The 20,040-nt window shown below is 52.9% G+C and overlaps 1 protein-coding gene across 3 annotated transcripts; it reads left to right on the top strand.

Annotated features, from left to right (window-relative positions):
* The first annotated feature begins 439 nt into the window (after nucleotides 1-439).
* Nucleotides 440-18,704, top strand: CNDP2 (carnosine dipeptidase 2). 3 transcript variants are annotated; one of them, XM_034995738.1, is made up of 13 exons: nucleotides 917-1,226; nucleotides 1,898-1,941; nucleotides 3,062-3,151; nucleotides 4,282-4,425; nucleotides 7,634-7,796; nucleotides 9,589-9,677; nucleotides 11,225-11,425; nucleotides 12,455-12,539; nucleotides 13,469-13,629; nucleotides 15,652-15,816; nucleotides 16,686-16,827; nucleotides 17,036-17,183; nucleotides 18,156-18,704. In XM_034995738.1, exons 3-13 carry the CDS (start codon nucleotides 3,092-3,094, stop codon nucleotides 18,217-18,219), a joined length of 1,422 nt encoding a protein of 473 aa, XP_034851629.1. In that variant the 5' UTR covers nucleotides 917-1,226; nucleotides 1,898-1,941; nucleotides 3,062-3,091; the 3' UTR covers nucleotides 18,220-18,704. The 3 variants fall into 3 exon arrangements, with proteins under 3 accessions (XP_034851627.1, XP_034851629.1, XP_034851628.1); XM_034995736.1 differs by lacking the exons at nucleotides 917-1,226; nucleotides 1,898-1,941 and adding an exon at nucleotides 440-520; XM_034995737.1 differs by lacking the exon at nucleotides 917-1,226 and having other exon boundaries at nucleotides 1,577-1,941.
* Nucleotides 18,705-20,040: the final 1,336 nt, after the last annotated feature.

The following is a 20,040-nucleotide window of genomic DNA, read 5'->3' as shown; positions in this document are numbered from 1 at the left end:
CCTGTGACCCCCAGGGCCAGGCTGCGGCAGGTGGCACCGCCTGGGACCAGCCTGAGCGGCCCGAGGGTGGGGTGTGGGCCCCCTCCTGGGACCTCAGGAAATCACGGCCCACGGACCCGAACCGGGCCGGCGGAACTAAGCAGGGAGAAGGAAGCACGCGAGGTCAGGGTTTCAATCTGGGAATCCCCCCTCCGCCCGACTCCAAAGCTGGGGGGCGGGGCGGGGTGGGGCGACGCCTGCTCTCCAACAAGCCCAGTGATTGGTGAGCGGGGCGGGGCGGGGCGACGTGGGGCGGAGCGACGCCGGCTCTCCAGCTAGGCCGGCGGTTGGTGGGCGGGGCGACGTGGGGCGAGGCGACGCCGGCTCTCCGGACGAGGCCGGGGATTGGTGCGCAGGGCGGGACGCCGCGCCAGCCCTCCGAGCGAGGCCCGGGATTGGCGGGCGGGGCAGCGGGAGGCGGGCCCGCGCCGGGGGCGTGACCGGGCACGTGGTGCGGAACCGGCGCGGCGGCCGCTGAGGGGTGAGGGGCTTTTGCGGGCCGAGTCGGCGGGCCCCAGGGGGGTGGGTCTCGGTGTACAGCGGAGTCGCGCCTCAGCTGGTGGGAGCTGGGCCGCGGCCTGGCCCACCGCCTGGTCCGCGTGGCCAGCAGGGACGGGAAGGGAGGGTGTCCCCGTTAAAAGAAGGCCTTCCCGAGGGTCCGGGGCGCTGCGGGCTGCGGGCGGCGGGAAGGACGCGCGGAGGACCGTCAGCCGCGTGCTGCTGACGCGGCCCGCAGGAAACGAAAGCCTCTCTAGGTCCGGCGGAGGCCCGGGGTCAGGGGTCGCTGGGTCCCGCTGGGTCCCGCTGGCCTTTGAGGCCGGAAGGTTGCAGTGTGCGGGTCTGGGGCGGCTCGCTCGGTCGTGTCCTCAGCCTGTTCCTCATTTGGAAGATGCGACTGGTCCTGCCCCGAGCGGGGCCCCGCACGGCCTGGGTGGGGGCCCGGACGGTCTTCTCGTGCAGAGCCGGCGTCACGAGGCGTCCCTCCTGTGTGCAGGGAGGAGTGGCGAAGGGTGGTTTGCACACATGTTTGGGACCAAGCTCTGGAGTGGGCGCATTGGAGGTTCCTGCCCCCGCTTCCCTGGCTTCTGCAGGTTTAAAGCCGGGATTCGTGCGTCTGTTCACTCCACGAAGTGCTCCGAATTACCGAGGGACAAGGGTTGGGAAGTTCAGAACTAAAGAGGCCATTAGTAGGTATTGCTAGACGGTTCCAGGTGCTACCGGCCTCATCTGCCCTTCCCTCTCCCTACTTCATCATTTAAGTTATGTCCCCCCCCCCCCCCCCGGAAATTCTAGAGTTCCTGGCATTTATTTTGGAAGCGTAATATTTGCTCTTGTTCACTCCAGCACAGCGCTTTTACCTTTATCAGTGGGGTTCACCGCGCGTTGAAGGTGGCTCCATTTCACGGTTTGGGTACTGGGTGGGGGAGGAGGGGCAGGTTGGGACAAGAATAACGCAGAACGGAGTGGGAGGGCGGAAATGGCCCTGGCCTGACCTCCTTTGACTAGGTTACTAATTCAGAGAAGGAGTTGCTCTTTAGCCAGCCCTGGGGACTTGGCATGGAGAGCTGAGCAGGCCGGTGCTCTGTTTAGTCTTTGGTAAAAGTGCAACTTAGGTAGTTGTATCTTTGAATGAGCCAACGAAGGTCGTCGGTTAATTTGGCTGCACTAGTGAAAAGTATGCACAGTGAACTTGGGATTTGTGCCATTTCACGACCAGGGACCCGAGTGAAAGGTGCCCAGTGTAGCATATTGTCCTAGGTAGCTTCTCAGTTTGCATTCCTGGTGATAGACAGATGAAAATTTGACTTACTAGTGCTCATGAAATGCCTCTTTTTTTGTGGACTGTCTTGTCTTTCAGATAAAAGCCTCAGCTGAAGCAGGCTGAGCTGGCCAGGCTAGGAGGTTTGTAAATATTTTATGCCCAGGGGTGGGTGTTTGAAGAGGAAGAAGGAGGCTCTAAGAACTGAGTGGTTTGACCTGTTCTTACTGAAATCCTGCTGCAGGCAGATTGAGGGTAATTTCCTCAAGCCCCTCAACAGCCTCCAGGCCTGATGTCACCATAGATACATCACTCCTCTGTTGAGCAATCATTTTGGAATCCCATACCAAGAAAAGAATACTCTGTGACTACAGTGTGTCGATCCACAGGCCTTTAGAACTACCTAGATGTTACAGGATCTTGTGACTACAGCTGCATTTCTGAAATCCTTGGTATTGCTGTGGTCTGGCTTTTCCCATTGCTGCTTCCGGCCAGTCTTGCCGCTTGGTGGAATTTGAAATATCACTCGGAGGTTGGAGACGATCTTGAAAGTCCCCAAACCAGAATCCTTTTGTTGCCTATTGATTTTAAAGATGACTGGTCAGATGATTTCCTTTACCCTATACTTGCAAGGTGGAGCAGAGTGTATTGGGTCTCACACAGGAGAAACGGGATGTTAGCAAATGCACCCTAGAGGGAGGCTGTGGGTTCCACGGAGGCTCCTTTATCTTAATCATTAATCAGGCCTTTGTGGAGGTGTCACATGTTGCCTTTGACTGTTTCTGGGCTCAGATTATCAACTTTTTAAAACAATTTATCTACCTCTCCTTGGGTTTTGTTTGCTGCGTTGTGGGTTGTGACAGTAACAGACAGGATGTGACACTTTTGCTGGGATTCTTGGATTATTTCCTCTGTGGTAATAGTAAATGGGAAGTTCTCTGTGTGCTTTTAAAAAAAAATTAAGTGCTGGTAAATCAGCGTTACCAGGAACTACCTACTTCTAATTTTCATCAGATTGTCTTCAGCTCAGGCCCTTCTTTCAGTTACGTGCCATTTTAACACATAATTTTCCTTCTGAGAAAAGAATGGGAGATCACCCTGAGCCCCTAACTGCTTCCCCAAGCTTCTCTGCTGCTTCCTGGAGTCCTCGTGATGACATCGAGGGCGGAGCAGCCCTTTATCAACTTAAACAAGTGCCTTCCTAATTGCCTCTCAGTCAGGCCCGTCCGCAGGCAGGACTGACCGGTGTTTTTTCCTTCCAAGAACCTTCAAGGTGTGCGGTCTCCTTGAAAGATGTCGGCCCTCACTACCCTGTTTAAGTATGTCGATGAAAATCAGGATTGCTACATTAAGGTAAGGGAATATTTATTGTAGTAAACATTAAAATTAGGTTTAATCCAGTGGGGCTCAGAGAAACTTTCAAGAAACTAGTAGGAGCTATGCCATTTAAATTAAGTATACTGTCTAGACAGAGTGAGACAAATACTGCATGATTTCACTTATATATGGAATCTTAAAAAGTTGAACATGCAGAAACAGAAAGTAGAAGGGTGATTGCTGGGGCCTGGGGGAAATGGGGAGAGGCCAGTCAAAGGGTACAGACTTTCAGTTATGAGCAAGCTCAGTCCCTCTGAGTAGGGATTGAAGATAACAGCATGGTGACTGTAGTTAATAGTACTGTGTTATATACTTAAAATTCGCTAAGAGAGTAGATCTTACAGCTCTCTCACCACACCAAAGATACCTAGAGGTCTTCTCCTCTGCCTCCTCATTACAGTATGTAAGTTACACTTTTGGCTTTTGACAGAAAGTCTTAATATATGTATATATGTTTCTAGAAATAGCAGAGCTAATCAGAGTTTTTGTTTAATCTCCATCTACAATTTCTTATAGTAGATATAGACTAAAGAACTTCTAGCTTTTTTTTTTTTTGCATTTCATCTGTTTTAAATGATTTGGTAATGTAAATTAAATCTGTTTCTTGACATTAAAGAATTGTGCTTTAAAGTTATTCTTGGAAGACACATTTCAGATGAAATCTTTAGCTCTCATTCTAAAAATTATACTTTAAAGAACTTGGCCATGGTGAGCATGAATAACTAACTTAGACTGTGAAAATGTTGGGTATTTTCTGTATGTTGCAGTTGTAATTTTGTTAGATTCAGTTATAAACTTATTTATAGAACTTTGTACATTTCACACTCATCTCATGCTTAATGGTTAAAAACACATTCTGACATTTTTTGTTATGCTGTAGTTCTTGATACAGGGTCAATACAGACAGGGTTTTTTTTTTTTTAAATCTTAAACAAAAAGCAAATATGATAGCTCTTCTTGGACATCTAGCCATCATGTTTAAATATGGACTGGTTGCAGGAAGCAAATCAACTTTGGCTGCCCGAAACCTGGCAAATTTATGAATACCTTTCTTCCTTAAAGGAGCACCTTTTCAGAATCCCTTCTTGCTTATTATCCACAAACAGAAACTTGCAGAATGGGTGGCCATCCAGAGTGTATCTGCATGGCCCGAGAAAAGAGGCGAAATCAAGAGGATGATGGAAGTTGCCGCTGCGGAGATCAAGCAGTTGGGTGGCTCTGTGGAATTGGTAGATATTGGAAAACAGAAGGTATGGTGCTGGCGCTCTGGGAATTACAGAACCACAATTAGCAGACCTACCTAAGATTTATTTGAGAGAGAGAGAGTGTGTGTGAGCTGGGGGGAGGGGCAGAGGGAGAGAGAATCTCAAGCAGACTCCATGCTGAGTGCGGAGCCCAACATGGGGCTCTGTCTCACGACCCTGAGATCATGACGCTCAACTGACTGCGCCATGCAGGCATCTAGGACCCAGCATATTCTTAAACCATCTTTTGCTTCAGATAATCTGCTTGTCTTTAAAACAAACAGAAAAGGCCTGATTGGGATACTAAAACTATATGATTTCCTCAGTTGGATTGGGGCAAAGCTTTTATAATACTCAGCAGTTTTCCCCAGGTAGGAGAGCTGTTGAGGTTACTCAGAAGTAAATTAATGTTGGGATGCCTGGATGGTTCAGTGGGTTAAGCGTCTGACTCTTGATCTCAGGTTGTGAGTTCAAGCCTTGATTTGGGTTCCATGCTGAGGGTGGTCTACTTAAAAAAAAAAAAAAAAAAAAGAAGAAGAAGAAATAAGTAAATGTCAGGGCCACTCTTAGGAAATCACTGGGATTGCTCCCTAGAAAGCAGTGTGCATTCAAACTAGGAAATTGCACACTGTCCGTGTAGGGGTAAAAGTGATGAAGACCCCCACTCACAGTGCTATACCCCGTGCATCCCAGCTGGTGGAAAAAGCACTTTCTTATGACTTGGTTCCTGAAAAAGAGCTACTTTGTGTGGGGCCGTGGTAGCCCTGTAAGCACTTGACTGCACTTTACTGCAGGATTCTGACAGGTGACATTGGTTCATTTTCTTCCTGACAAGAACGAACCATCTCACTAATGGTATATTATTTTGCTTTTTTAGTCTCAGACGATTTCAAGTGCCATGCTAATGGCAGGTTTCATGTCCTATGTTTTCCAAGTTTGTAATACTCTTTTAAATTGCAGGATGTGACAGGGTTTGGCTTATCTCGGTTCTCTTGCCTGGTGATTTAAGTGTCCACTGGTATCATAGTCTTGGGGCTTTATGTGTGGACATTCAGCTGCATCTGGTCTTTTCATAAAGAGAAGAACCCGGAGGCCCAGGTAGACTCTATCTCCACTGGGCACCCCTCAGTTGATGGTGAAGGAGATTCAAACATGGGTCTCCTGATTCCCAATCCAGTATTTTATGAGATTTCATTTGGCCACAAATTGACCTAAGATATACTATAGTTTCCCGGCACTTTTCCCCACTTGTGAGAGAATAAATCAAGTTTCTTTGTATTATTTTCTTGGAGAAGCATAATTGGTTTGTCCCCCTACCCTTTTCCCTAATATATTAAAAAAAAAAAAAATCTAGGTGGCAAATTATTTACAAGAGTTGTTTCATTACAATAGATTTACTCTATGTTACACTGACATTGCAGTGCATTTCTTCAGAAAGGGCCTTCCGCAAATGATAAGTGACTGCGATACTCTCGAATTTCTTAAGACCCTTTCTTATCAAGGAATTGACAGATTTCGTCATTGTTAGAAAAGTTCTGCAAAGATCCTTGTGAGGTGACAGCCCATTGGAGCTTCTCTTCCAGTCACTTCACGTGGTGGCAGTGTTCGTGTTTTAGGAAGCCGTGATGACTTGGGGCAGGTGTGGAGGTGGAGTTGGGTGTTACCATGTGTACATGCAGAAGGCAGGGCATCTTCAGGCTTACAGGGGACAGAGGACTTTTGGAGCCCAGGTCCTAGTGACGGACCTCAGAGCCTGGGTCCCTGGTGGGCGAGGCTTGTGGGCAGGCATGGACTGTGGGAAAGGCTGATGGCAGGCTCTTTGGTATTAGGCCCACTGCCAAGGCTGCTGTAGGTAACGTCAGGTCGGGCCTATCTGCTGCCTAGCCGCTGCCCAGGCAGGAGGATGGAAAGGGTGCATGGCCAGGAAGTGTGGGGGACCTGGTCACCGGGGGCCTGACCTCTAGACAGAAGTGCTCAGGAAATGGAACAGTCATGGCTCCTGAGCAAGAAGCGACGTGAGGGAAGAAGTGAACAAAGTGCAGAGGACAGAATAGGGCCCGTGGGTGGTGGCTGTGGGGATGGGGCAGAAGGGGGAGGGAGACATGTGGAATCCTTGTCAAAGACTTCTGCCCAGACAGGTACTCTGGTAGAGGATGGCGTGGTAGCCCTGTAAGCACTTGACTGTGTTTCCAGCCAGACTTCATTCTTCCCTGTTCTGAGTAGTTAGGGATACCCGAGCAGAGATTTGCAATTTGCAACCTGAATTTCAGTACAAATTTATTTGTGGGCCCAAATCTTGGTATCTTAGAAAAATGGTAAAGTATTTCAGCTATATTGAATAGAAATTTATTTAGAGAAAATCTGTCATTTAAAACTCATGATTCTCCTGAGGCCAGTGGAGGGCCAGCTGCAACCACAGTGCCACATGTCATGTGTGACCAGGGCAGTGAGTTTAAGGAACGATTTTTTGCCCCTCATGGCTGGGGCTGTCCTTCGGGAAGTGGTGCGAGAACCCAGCCCTGGGGCTGGTTCATGTGGGTGGGCGACCTTGAGTCCCAGGGCTGTACATGGGTACTGTGGGCTTGCCAAGAGTTACTGAGGTGAGTGTTTCTGAGCGCAATTCACTGGAAAGACAAGTCCTGCAAGAATCCCGGCAGCCTGGCACGTTACCTAAAGTACCTGTCCACTTAGTGCTGTGACTGCCCTGCCCCCCCACCTCTGTTCTTAGGGGCTTGTAGGAGACTGGTTAGGCGTGGGGAGGGAGCTTAGAAGGAACACCAGCTCTCACTGCTGGCTTTAGTGTGGCTTGCTGCAAATTCTGTTCCCTTCCCTTCTGTTCTGGTCTGCATCCTTTTATGTGCAAAATTGTGATCCACATGCAGAATTTCAAACATGTATCTCCTGCTTTAAGATGGTAGTAGTTTTCATCCATTATTTTAGAAAATAATGAGCAAAGTTGTACCCCAAACTTAGTCTTCATAATATGTTATTAATGTAAAAGTTAAAGAAAAAATCAGCCTTTAAAAATTTACCAAACTGTCTACAGTTGGTGAACATTATGCGGTCTAAGTACTCAGTATGTTCTTGAACTCTACAATGTAGGCTGATTGGTAAGAACACATAAAAATACTCCAGGTATTTTAATAATATCTACTATAAGTACTGAATTTTCAAAACAAAGGCTGTCCTCGATTGCTTCCTTCTCGACTCTTAGCTCCCTGATGGCTCTGAGATACCGCTCCCTCCCATTTTACTCGGCAAGCTGGGCTCCAACCCGCAGAAGAAAACCGTGTGTATTTACGGACATCTGGACGTGCAGCCGGCAGCCCTGGAGGATGGCTGGGACAGCGAGCCCTTCACCTTGGTGGAACGCGACGGTAAGGGATGCTTTCAGCCGTGTCCGTTACTGTGCACAATCGAGGAAACTTTTCACTTGCAGCAACATCTCTGAGGAAATTCAGTTCCGCACCGCAGTCGTGATCACAGCACGATTGCTGACTTTCCGTTGGGCTCCTATTGAGCGTTAGACCCACATTTCTACGGGCTGTTCCCCTTGCCACGGTCTGGAGCAGAATTCTGTGTCTCGGCTCTCCAGCCTGCCCTCCTCCTCGTTCCCCGTCTCACCGCCGCCACAGGGTCCCTCCGCCTCCCCTGCCCCGTGCACCACAAACCTGGAGGTCATCCTCACCCCCGCCCTCCTCCCGTGGGCCCGCAGTCCCTGCTGGGCCTCCTCCACAGCTGACACTCATCCCCTCCCGAGAGCTCTCCTATTGCTTGTTGAAGTCGTGGGTCCTCCTCCCTTCTTTTCCCTGCCACATGAGGACCTCAGTGTGATGTGTCTCTCCCTGACACCTCCCGGGAGACCCAGCGGGTTCTTCTGCCTGCTCGTCTCCCCTCATTGCTCCTCTGGCATCTGTGTCACATGACCCCGGCTTCTGTACCAGCGCCGGTCACCCACTGCCCCTCTGGGAGGCCTCGCACTCCGCCCCTCCCTGCTCCTGACAGACAGACAGGCACCCTCGGTAGAGCTGGGTTAACACCTCATGCCACAGATGAGCTTCCTTGTGGTCAGCTGGCTGCATGCTGCCCCTCTCCTTGTCGGGGAGCCCGGGAGGGAGGGACCACATCGCGCTGTGAGCCTCTGTCCAGCACAGTTCTGGCGTGTTGGAGTGAGCGATTCAGTCAGTGCTTGTCACAGGAACGAGGATGCTTTTTAGGAGAACTCTGTAGCTTTTGTGAAAAGTGGGTTTAGTTGATAGAAATTCCCAAGGTAGCGATGGCTCGAAGCGTCATGCTGCTTTGGGGTGGTCATGCTGAAACTGTCAAATATTAAAAACAGGCTGAGAATGAGGAAGTCCGAGGCCTGGCCGTTACAGACCTGGCCAGAGAGGGACTGAACCATGAGCACGCCTCTGCCTGAGTGCTGTCCTTCCTCCGGCCTGGTCCCTCTCTCATGAGCTCTGCATCATATGACAGGGCAGGGAGCGGGGTCTGGGCTTGATGGCCGAGTGTCCTTCGTGGTGGCCAGTGCCCACCTGCTTTTGTTAGGGGTCCCAGGAGTGTGTGTGCGGGGTGGGGGTGGGGGCCCTGTGACTAATTAGGTGGAGGAGAAGCAGTACCACGTCCTTTGGTTTTCAAAGTGATGACCTGGAGCAGTAAATAATAAACCTGTTCTTTTCTTTACCAAATTAGGTGTCAGAATTGGGCTTGTGTGAGATTTATAGTTCTCTCTTGATGATGGTGCATTGGCGGTCCGACATATGACCGGGTTGCCTACTCTTAACTGCTACCAGCTGGTTGTGGAGGTAGATTTGAAGTAACTAGCCGGCTGGCAGGGCCCCCTTAAGCTGGCTCGGCAGTCCATGCCCTGGTCAGCAGGGACTGGAGCGCTGGCCGACTACTGTGTCCGCTGGAAGAAGGGGAGGGCAACTTGGGAGCATCCATGCGGCTTGCTCTTAGATTATGGTGGATTCTCTGGCAGGGCCTCCTAATAGAGTAGGATGGGGACTCGGGGCTCTGACAGAATGAAAACGGGGCTTCTGGTTGGAAGAGGAGGTCTCAGGACAGCTGCCCGTGGTGGCGCTACGATGCTCTCAGCGGTGCTCCAACAAGACACTTTCTTGTCTATTTCATCGTGATTGTAACTGAGTTTGCTGATTGCTGTTGTAGGCAAATTGTATGGGAGAGGTGCAACCGATGATAAGGGGCCAGTGGCCGGCTGGCTGAACGCCCTGGAAGCCTTCCAGAAGACAAATCAGGTACTTCACGTCTAACTGCCTGGCTCTGTCACAGCCATACAAAGCAGGGCTGTCTGTCCCCAGAACAACCAATAAAGATCAAAGATCACTGGGTTATGAGAAAGCAAGGTCCCCCAAAACCGCATCAGCACAGTGGGATCAGATATAGGATCATAGGTTTGTTTTCCAGCTGTAGGAATTGTGATTGTTTTACAGCCGCCCAGAGGCCATGGTACTGATGACTCAGCAGGAATCCAGGCAGCACCTGAAATTCGAGTTTTCAGCCCCGGGCTCCACCTCTGAGACGGCTCACCTAGAGGCCAAGTCGTGGGCTCTGTGGTGGTGGGCAACCCCTAGCTTTCTCAGGGTGGTTTTTATCCTCCTGAAAAATTTTTATTTTTTAAGATACACTTCCTTAATGTGAAATATCTGCTCCTGCCTAAAGTTTGTAAAATAGAAAAGTAGGGAGGAACTTTGTATTTTGTTACTTACTGATCTTTTCAACTGTTTTTAAACTAATCCTGACCATTGTGTAGACCCAGTTTTTGCATTGTGTTTTATCTAGTACCATGATAAAATAAGAATAATAAGACAAGCGTTTTTGTCAGATGGTAGAATGGTAGATCTGAAGAGGGACGGGGACTCTGGTCCGAGGTGTCATTTTGCACAGGAGGGAGCTGAGGCTCAGAACCTCCAACTAACTGGGCTCAGGGGCTGGGAAGGCTCCCCCTTCTCTAGGGCCCCCTGGGACCCGGGGTGACCAAGGGGAGGGTGGCTGTGTGCAGGGCAGAGCTTACATCCTTTCCATGTGCCAGGGTCCTAGGAAAGATTTCATCTGAGAGACAGAAAGGGGGAGGTGAGCTGGGTGGTGCAGAGGGCTGTCGGGGGGAGGACTCCATGGATTTGCGTCCACAGGGGGGTTCTGCCATTTTGTAGCCTCTGTGACCTCCGGCAAGTCACCTCGCTTGGGTGCAGCTTCACGTTCTCATCTGGAAGGGCCGCCTGCCTCACTGCACAGCCTGGGGGGCCTGGGAAACTGCAGAGCAGTAGCCAAGTGGGCGGCAGCGCCTCGCGGTGACTGTCAGCTCTTGGGGAGAAGGGCCTTCAGCATGGAGAGGGGGTCATAGTGCAGAGCGCCTGGAAATAGGAGCAGGCCTCTGCTTGCTCTGGCATATGGGTGTGGCGATTGGTCCCTGGCGCAGATGAAGACTGGTTTTGTCTGTGTCGTGGAGAGAGCCGCTGGGGCTTCCCTGGAGACTCCTGATTCGCACTGGGTGAGTGCAGAGGTCCCTGTGGATAGGAAGCGTGGTCATACTGTGGCGTCCTTGGCAGGAGTCCCCAGTGAGGGTGGCACTGCAGTTGGTTCCGTGCATGTCCCCTCACCGCCCAGCACGTGAGGACAGGGTCACGACAGGGCGCACACAGCCCGCCTGAGCGGTGGGTCTGGAGGAAGTTGAGTATTTGAAATTTGTGATTGCAAAGCATTTGGTGACTTCCTGTCTGTGGTGTCTAAGAAATAAAAGCACATGAGAACTGAATGCCTCCCAATGCTCATTTCCCTTTCATAGGAAATTCCAGTCAATGTTCGGTTCTGTCTGGAAGGAATGGAGGAGTCGGGCTCTGAAGGCTTGGACGACCTGATTTTTTCCCATAAAGACACATTCTTCAAAGATGTGGACTACGTCTGCATTTCTGACAATTACTGGCTGGGGAAGAAGAAGCCCTGCATCACATATGGTCTCAGGGGCATTTGCTACTTTTTCATTGAGGTATCATGTCAAGTTCTCTGTGTTTCGTGGTGTCTCTTCCCAGCCTGTAGTCTCCCTTGTCCTTCTGTAGCGTGCAGTGGGCAAGTCCCAGGAAGGGGGCCATGCAGGTGAAGGAGAAGCCCAGAGGCTTCTCAGCAGGCTGGGTCTTCACCCTTCGAGATTCTCCAGCCAGAGTCCGTTTCCTGCCACCTCAAGCTACAGGGTGTTTGGAGAATTGCCTTGGAGCAGTTGAGGAAAGATGAACTGCTGTAGCCCATTTAAGATTGACTTAAGCAAAGCATTGCAGACTTACCGTTAAAAATTAAGATGTTCACATTTGAGCCCTTAGGTCTGCCTGGACCAGAGATCTTGAGGGAACTGAGTGGTTGTGCTCTACACAGAAGCTGGGCGCAGGGGCGGAGTGGGAGGGCCATGCTCAGCTGAGTCTGCATCCCCTCCACAGATGAGGGTGGGTCCTAGCACACAGGGCGGATTGGTTCCTGTGAGGGAGTGTTTTGGAGGCTGAAAATGCCAGAATCATCCCCATTGCTGCTCTGAGTGCTTCGTCTCTCAAGACTGCTTTACAAATAGTCTGACGCAAGAACCCAGTGGCTGTGAGTCAGACGCTCCCACTTTACCATTTTACAGGTGTGGAGACTCAGGCCTGGTGAGGCCTCAAACCTGACCTTGATCGCAGGCTAATGAGGGGGAGCGGGGGGCGGGATCTGGCCCTAGGTCCTCAGGCCCAAGGTCCTTACAAGCTGCTTTTCATGGTGGGTGTCCCGTTTCATCAGAGAAGCGCAGGGTCTTTGTGAAGCCATGTGTGTTCACCTGTGGTCAGCACCCCCACTTGCCCCCTGGTCAGCATTGCCAAGAGTATTTCTTTTGTTGCTGCCAAAGTTTTATAATTTAGGAAATGCTTTGCTTTGCTCCTTGAGGGAACAGATTTTGATTTTGAGAATTGTGAATGTTCTTCGTTCTTTTCACTGTCACATGAGGAGGCTGAGTTCCCGCTGAGCAGCAGGTAGAGGGATCTCTGTTTCCGTCCAGGTGGAGTGCAGTGACAAAGACCTCCATTCTGGCGTGTACGGGGGCTCGGTGCATGAGGCCATGACGGATCTCATCATGTTGATGGGTAAGCACGGATTTCAGTCGCTGCTTGGACAGCCCAAAACAAGCTGGAGTGGCTTGTTTCGGGCTGTCCTCAGCAGTTGGTGCTCTCATCTCTTTCCCTGTTGCTACTTCCTTCTGCTCACCGTTCCCTTTGAAAGATGGCCATGCTTCATTTCTGCGTCTGTCTCCCGGGTGCCTCTGTGTGTCACTAAACCCTGCCTTGCCTCTGGGACCCAACTAGGGCAGCCCCGGCTCCGTTCGGCCCTGTCCGAGCTGGCCCCTAGGATCACGTGACACGGTTGTAGTTTGCGTCCCTCGGAGGGCGCCTGCCTCGGTCTGTTTGATGCTGTAGCACCCCAACCAGGGCTCCTGCGTGCTCGGCTCTGCGGGAGGGAGGCCCCGCCCAGTCCTCCCAGCATCCTGCTAGTTTAAGGCTGGGTATAACTTTGCCTCACCCCGGGATTTGCCGAAGTTCTGTCTCCTTCCCTCTCCGGTAGCGGCTGCCATACGGGAGGCTACTCTGTTCTCTTTGTCTTGGCCTCCTTCGCTTGGGAGCAGCTAGTTTCTTGTGGAACATGGATTAAAAAAGAAATATTAATGAGTGTAGTGGCTTTTACAGGAAGCCTGTGGGAGGCAGTCTGCTCGGTCTATCTCCTGGTCTGTGACAGGGGACAGGTCACCCACCCTTCTGCATCTCTGTCCCTGTGTTAAAGTGGGAAGATGATACTGCCCACCTCACTGGGTTTAGATATTTAACTAGTTGTTCCTAGGCAGTGCTCCAGTGCTCTGCATGCCCAGGAAATGTCACTGCGAAGCTCCTGGTCCTCCTCTGCCCCGGGGCGGGGACGGTGGGGACGGGGGGGACGGAGGGTGGGCTCCGGGCCCCTGTGGTAAGCGCTGCTGTGTTTGTGCCGCCTGCCTGCTGAGCGCCCCTCCTCCGTGCCCTCCCAGGCTCTCTGGTGGACAGGAAGGGAAAGATCCTCATCCCCGGCATCAACGAGGCAGTGGCCCCCGTGACGGAGGACGAGCTGGGCCTCTACGACAAGATCGACTTCGACCTGGAGGAGTACGCCCGGGACGTGGGGGCAGAGACTCTGCTGCACAGCTGCAAGGTGCGTGCCCCCCCGGGTCCGCCCGCCGCCCCGGTCTGTCCGCTCGCAAGGCCTCTCACTGTGCCCTGGGCAGGGGACCCCCGAGGGCAGGAGCCAGAGGTGCCGCCACAGATCTGGGCATACGCCTGTGCCCCGGAGCCCTCGGATGGTTCCGACACTGGAAAGCAGCACGTTACCAGGCTTGGAAATGGAATTGGAACTGGGAGGTTTTTAAAAATGTCACATGTTGACTTGTGACAACTCAGGAGCTGGAGAATGTACGCAGAGAACACATAGTAGCAGGTAGCTTTTGCCTGATTTGCACTTGTAGAACGATGTTTGACCGCTGGGCCAGAGATGATTGAAGGCATCCCTAACAGCTGGGGACCTGTTGGAAAAGGTGGAAAGCATTTGCACAAAGTGGTTACTTAACTATTAAGAAAAAATTGTGTTAGGATTTTTCTCTTAAGTAGTCTGGTTCCTGGCTTGTGAGGCCTGAGTATAAGTTTACATCTGATGTAGCCATTAGTTGAATTGCAGCAACAGGCCCTGGGGTGCAAGAAGAATATGGCCAGGCCCAGCCCGTGAGTTTCATCTCTCCAGGAGACCAATGGGCAAAGAAGTATAAAAGAGTGTGGAGGCCCCTCCAGGGTCTGGAGCCCTGTGTGTCTGGGAGGGGGGAGGCCTGTGGGGGTCGGTAGGGGTGAGCAGCAGAGCAGGGCACGGGGAGTCCGGCTGTTCGTGGGGAGGGCCAGCCGGGGGAGATCTGGGATTCAGACTGAAAAGGCCTGGCGTGCAGGCCTGTGGTGTGCCGAGGAGCTCGTGTGCTCTCCTAGAAGACGGTGGACGGATGGGTTGGAGCAGAGGGTGAGCCGATCAGACCTCCCTCGTGGGCAGGCCGTGGCAGAGGCGTTGCGGGTTTGGAGCGGGTGCAGTGAGGCGGGGAGACGAGTTGTGCCACTGCAGGGGAGAGCCTGGAGCTGGTGGCGTGGGGGCCGGGCGGGCGTGGGGGCACCTCCGAAGCAGGCCACACACCAGGGAGAGTTGGTGGGCCCGAGTGGAGCAAGAATTCGCAGGTGGTGGGGGTGGTGGGGGTTGCGGAAGGCCCTTATGGGCAGCTGTCATTCAGGGCCTGAGGCCAGGAGAGATTAGTCAGGGGCAGGGGCGCGTCTGGGAAAGTGGGTTTCTGAACAAACTTCCGTTTGCTCCGGCCTTGTTGCCTTCCACTTGGTGTCTGTGTTTGTGTAAGGTGTTTGCGTTTCGGGCCACGTGTCTCCCTTCTAGGTCTCACTGACCCTATTTGGTTCACAAATGGAAGTCCACACATTAGGTGGCTGAGTCCCTGAGTAGCCCCAGGGCCCTGTCACGTTTCTCCTCGCCAGCCTGTTGGTCAGGTGGCCCTTTGTCCTCTTTTGACTTGTCTTGTGCCGCTGCTGGGGTGCAGGGGGCATGGGAGGCCGTGGTATCAGTCGTACGTTCGGAGGTGAGGGCCTGCTCTGGGCCAGTCCCCTTGGCAGAGGGTGACGATGATGCTTGTCTGTGGTCACTGGGCCCAGGACTCAGTGGATGGCCCTGGCTCTCCTCCCAGTAGGAACTACCCCTGCCTTCTGTTCCCCTGGGGGCCGGGGAGCTCACAGGTGGCCTGCGTTGTGCTGCCCTCTTCGTCCTGGTTCCTCGTGCCTCTGGCCCCACAGGAGCTCTGATATCTGTGGGACCATGACTTACCCCTCAATTCTGCGGGGCTGGTGGGAAGCCCATGGCTCTCTTAGTCACCGGCAGTCCTGAGCCGCAGTGAGGCTGGGATGCCACACTTGAGGCTGTTCGGAGTGTGGCAGAGTCCCTCTCTTTGTGGTGTGTCAAAGCTGGAACCAGAGCACATCTGGGGCAGGCTCATCTCTCAGCCCTCCAGGGTCTGCACCGCCTGCCTGTGATTGTGTAGACCCCAGGCCGGCGGGCCACTAGGAAGAACTTCGCAGATGCCATTGCCGTCTCCTTCGTAAGCAGACGGTGTTGTTCCCTGACCCACTTTGTTGCTTTCTGCAGAAAGACATCCTGATGCACAGATGGCGGTTCCCGTCCCTCTCCCTCCATGGGATTGAAGGCGCCTTTTCTGGGTCGGGGGCCAAGACCGTGATTCCTAGGAAAGTGGTCGGCAAGTTCTCCATCAGGCTCGTGCCAAACATGACTCCAGAAGTTGTCAGCAAGCAGGCATGTGAGGGAGCTGGGACTCGGGGAGGGGCTTCTCCACGACAGAGACTGAGCGTAAAGACTTTTAGGAGAGCACTGAACCCCAGACCCACACTTCCTCACTTCTTGACTCCCTCCAGCCCAGTAATTACCAGAATAAGCAGTTCAGAAACTGATCAAAGATAAAGGCCATATAAAAAGCATCACGTGTGACCTTTGTCACTGCTGAGGCATGCTAAAACCTGACCCCTGACCTCATCGTAAGGCTTCAGGTCAAATGCTGACTTTGGCCCGAGTAGGTTGAAGTGAGAATCCACAGGAGCTGCGTCTGGGCCAGTGAGGAGTGGAAGGGCACGATTCCAGAAGGGGTAGATTCCGGAGGGGACGCACTGGGGGGCAGTCACCCTGCCCTCATCTGAGATTTCCCGGAGAGATGGCCTCAAGGACTTCCGAGGAAACTGAGGCCTGAGATTTTGTCATCAGATGTGCCCCAGTCAGCACCGGCCTCCACTTTTCGTCTAGATGTGATGAATATTGTAAAGCAAGTCAAGGCACATTTTTTAAAGAGTTGATTTAAATATTATCCTATGGGAACGTCTGTGTAAAGGGTGAATTGCTTGAAATGAAAGCATTACCTTTCACCTTCAAATGCTGGATTTTGTTTCTTGATAAAATCCCTTTTTTTGTTACCATAGTTGTGCTCAGTGTTTCACAGCAGAAAATGAGAACCGTCATAGACTCTTTGTAGACTCAGTGTAGACTCGTGGTAGACTTAACCGTAGACTAGTTGTAGTCCCCCTCTAGACCCACCATAGACCGCTGTAGAGGAGATCTCTAGCACTGGATCAGGTGCCAGGCTTAGAATACATTGTGTCTCATTTGTGACTCAGGTCACAAGCTACCTGACGAAGAAATTTGCTGACCTGTGCAGTCCCAACAAGTTCAAAGTGTACATGGGCCATGGTGGGAAGCCCTGGGTGTCTGACTTCAACCACCCACATTACATGGCTGGGAGAAGAGCCTTGAAAACAGGTGAGACTTCTCCTGGGGATGCAGGCAAGGGCCCTGAGGAGAGCCCCCAGTGCGAGCGGGGCCGTGTCCCCCGCCGACCTTGAGAGTGGGGCTGCCGGCCCCGAGCCACACCCGGGGCTTGGACTCATGTTGCTGGGTAGTAAGTGTGCAGTGGATCCCCGGCCTCACCACTTGTAAGCTCACCATGTCTCTTACTCTTCTCCCCCAGTGTTTGGTGTCGAGCCTGACTTGACCAGGGAAGGCGGCAGTATTCCTGTGACTTTGACCTTTCAGGAGGCTACTGGGAAGAATGTCATGCTACTGCCTGTGGGCTCAGCAGATGATGGTGCCCACTCCCAGAATGAAAAGCTCAACAGGTGAGGCTCTGGGTCCTCCAGCCTGCCCCTGGGTTCATTTCCTCATGGCTGCCAGCGAGAAACCCGGAGAGCCCCCATGTGCCCTCCAGCCCCTCTTGCTCCCTCCCCTCCACCACCCTCCCCGCCTCCTCCCTCCCCTCTTGCTCCCTCCCCACCTGCTCCCTCCCGGCCTGCTTCCTCCCCACCTGTCTGGCTGCTTTGATTGGAGAGCAGGAGGGGCCGGGTGTTTGGCTCCCCAAGGCCAGTGCTCTGCTTGCTACCACCATCTTTGGGGTAGCAAGCACTTCTGGTGGAAGGCAGGGACGGGGCCATGGGGGAGGTGAGGGTTCTTCACAGCAGGGTTCAGCCAGTGCTCTGTGTCTGTCTTAGGACATCATCTAGGATTCCTAAAGAACCTATGCGCTTTGCCTGTTTGAAAAATCAGTGTCCTTGCTGGCTTCCTAAGCCTCTTCTAGATGTTCCTGGCTTATGTAGACATGAGGGGGGTTCCTTAACCAACAGGGATAGAAGGTGGTCCCTGAGTTAGCGCAGTGAGGAGAGGCCCAGGCAGGCAGGGAGGACCCATGGTCAGTATGGAAGAGCCGAGAAGGACAGAGAACAGGAGCCATAGGAGGGTCGCAGGGTGGGCTAGTCGCGGGCTAAGACAAAGGCAGAGGGAGGGGACAGAGACGTGGGTATCCAGGCATAAGAGGAGGCCTCTTATCCCAACAAAGGGAGGGGCTGTGATCAAAGTGAGGCGCTTTTTCTTAAGTACTGTGTGGGACCCAGTATATTCTGTTAGACCATGACCAGGACAGGTCCTAGTGGGGCAGATGGACTGAACCCACACTTGAGAATCAGGTGGCCAAATTCTCGAGGCCAGTGGAACTAAAGGCCAGCAATCCAGGACGGTGGGACTCCCAAAAAGAATTCCGGGCGCGCTCCTGGACCACTGGACGGCAGCCGACACGAGGGCTTGTTCTTCTCCATCAGGCTCAACTACATAGAAGGAACCAAAATGCTGGCTGCATACCTGTATGAAGTGTCTCGGCTGTAGAAGGGAGAGGTGCCCCTGGCCGTGGAGTCCTGCCCCTGTCCTCGCTCTGTCCCCGCCGCTCAGGAAAGCACAGCTCGTCTCTCTCCTCGCCCTCTTGTCTGGCACAGCCTGAGTAACCGCCGAGTTCTTGGAGGTGCTCAGCGTGAGGTCTGCAGAGAATAGCCAGGCTCTAAAAGCACCCATTCTGTAGGAGGTTCTGGTTGCCGTCCAGCTGGGCTGCACAGAGCTCTTGGCGCTTGCTGTCCCATCTCTGCCTCCTGACTCAGGCTCGCGCGCTCTCGGAAGACTCAGTCGGGCACCTGATGCCTCAAGGGGCCACGCCTTCTGATCCTTCGCCCTCCTGAGGCTTCTGTCCTTGTTTCAAGCCCCGAAAGCAGTACTGATGTCTCCTGTCTTCTCTTTATTGTGATTCCTCAAAACCTAAACCTAACTGGAAGGATTATTTGTTCTCAGTATGTGTTGCCAAATAAAAAAGCAAAAATGAAGCCTCTGGGAGAGTTCCTGCCCATCCGACTCACTGGTGGGGCACACTGTCCTGTGCGGGGCACATGGCTGGTTGTGGGGGCGTGTGGGGGGGCGGGGCGGGGCTCGCACCTGCCTCCTCTCCCCAGCCCACACAAGGGGCGGCGGTGCTTTTCACTGGGTCCTCCCACCCAACACTGAATAGAGCAGAATGGTGACACGGGAAGTGGTTCTTAGAGGCCCGGTTCTCCTCTGCAGTGTCCTTGGAAGCCCGTGTCCCCCGCAGCCTCTTCATCTTCCTCCCAGCCTCCCTATCCCTCTCCCCATCTGCCACCACTCGCTCACTGGGAACACTCGTGTGGCTCAGTCCTTTGAGCCACCTCGCTCGGGGTCTTTGTGCTTTAACTCTGGTTTCTAGTCAGGGGATGGAGTTTCATGCGGTGCTGACAAGATGGTGTTCATCAATAAACTTTGCAGAAGCGGTTCTGTGCCTGGGGGAGGCCTCTGAATTGCCGGAATCCAAAGCTTGCCCTGTATCGTCGCTCCACTGCAGGAAGCTGGCCACCAACAAAAATACAACCCCCTGGTCTCATGTAGAAAAAGATAGAACTCACTGGGCCACCCCCTTGACCCGGATGAGAATGAGCTGAGAGGAGCCTTTTCAACCTGAAGGAAACTGAGTGTCTCCCCGTGACCGAGGGAAAGTCAAGTTCATTCTGCCCTTGTTACTTTTGCTAACAGTGCCAGGAAAAGATGACCGATATGTCAGAATCCTTAACCGCATGAATTAGTGAGGATGTAGGCCAGGTCATGGTAACCGGAGGCTTTGCCACCGTGACTGTTGGCGCCTTTCTCCTTGTCAAGCCCGCACAGGCAGGCTGGCCTGCTGGGGCAGCTCTTCTGTCCCTGGGGGCCCGGTTCCCTCCACCCTGTTTCATCTCCGACAGCCGCAGCCGCATTTCAGCCTGTGCTTTCAGGCACAATGCAGACTTAGCTCCAGTCCTGTCCCTTTGCCTCTTACTCTCAAGAGGTCATGTGGCCACTCCTCACTGCGCCTGAGGGATGTGCCTGGCTCCCATTCCCGTCCCTCCGTAGGAGATGGAAACGTACTGGGAATTGCATCGCCATTACGCCATGACATACGTCCCAAGGCAATCAGACAGAAATAAAGACTGCATAGCATCAGGGGAAGGATTCGTGGAGCCTGCTTTATTACTCATTTGTCAGAGCTAATTTTAACATCGGCATCAGCCTCTGTGGCCTCAGGGAGCGTGCTGTGTGGGGATCCAGAAGCAAGCCTGATCAAATGGTTTTCACGCCTTCCTTCCTTTTCCTTTGCACCGTTTCCCATTGACATGT

The sequence above is a fragment of the Mirounga leonina genome, unplaced genomic scaffold, assembly GCF_011800145.1.
Source record: "Mirounga leonina isolate KUSES-001 unplaced genomic scaffold, KU_Mleo_1.0 Mir_93, whole genome shotgun sequence".
NCBI classification, from domain to species: Eukaryota; Metazoa; Chordata; class Mammalia; order Carnivora; family Phocidae; genus Mirounga; species Mirounga leonina.
Note: the sequence above shows the minus strand (reverse complement) of the source record. Positions and strands in the feature narration are given on the sequence as shown.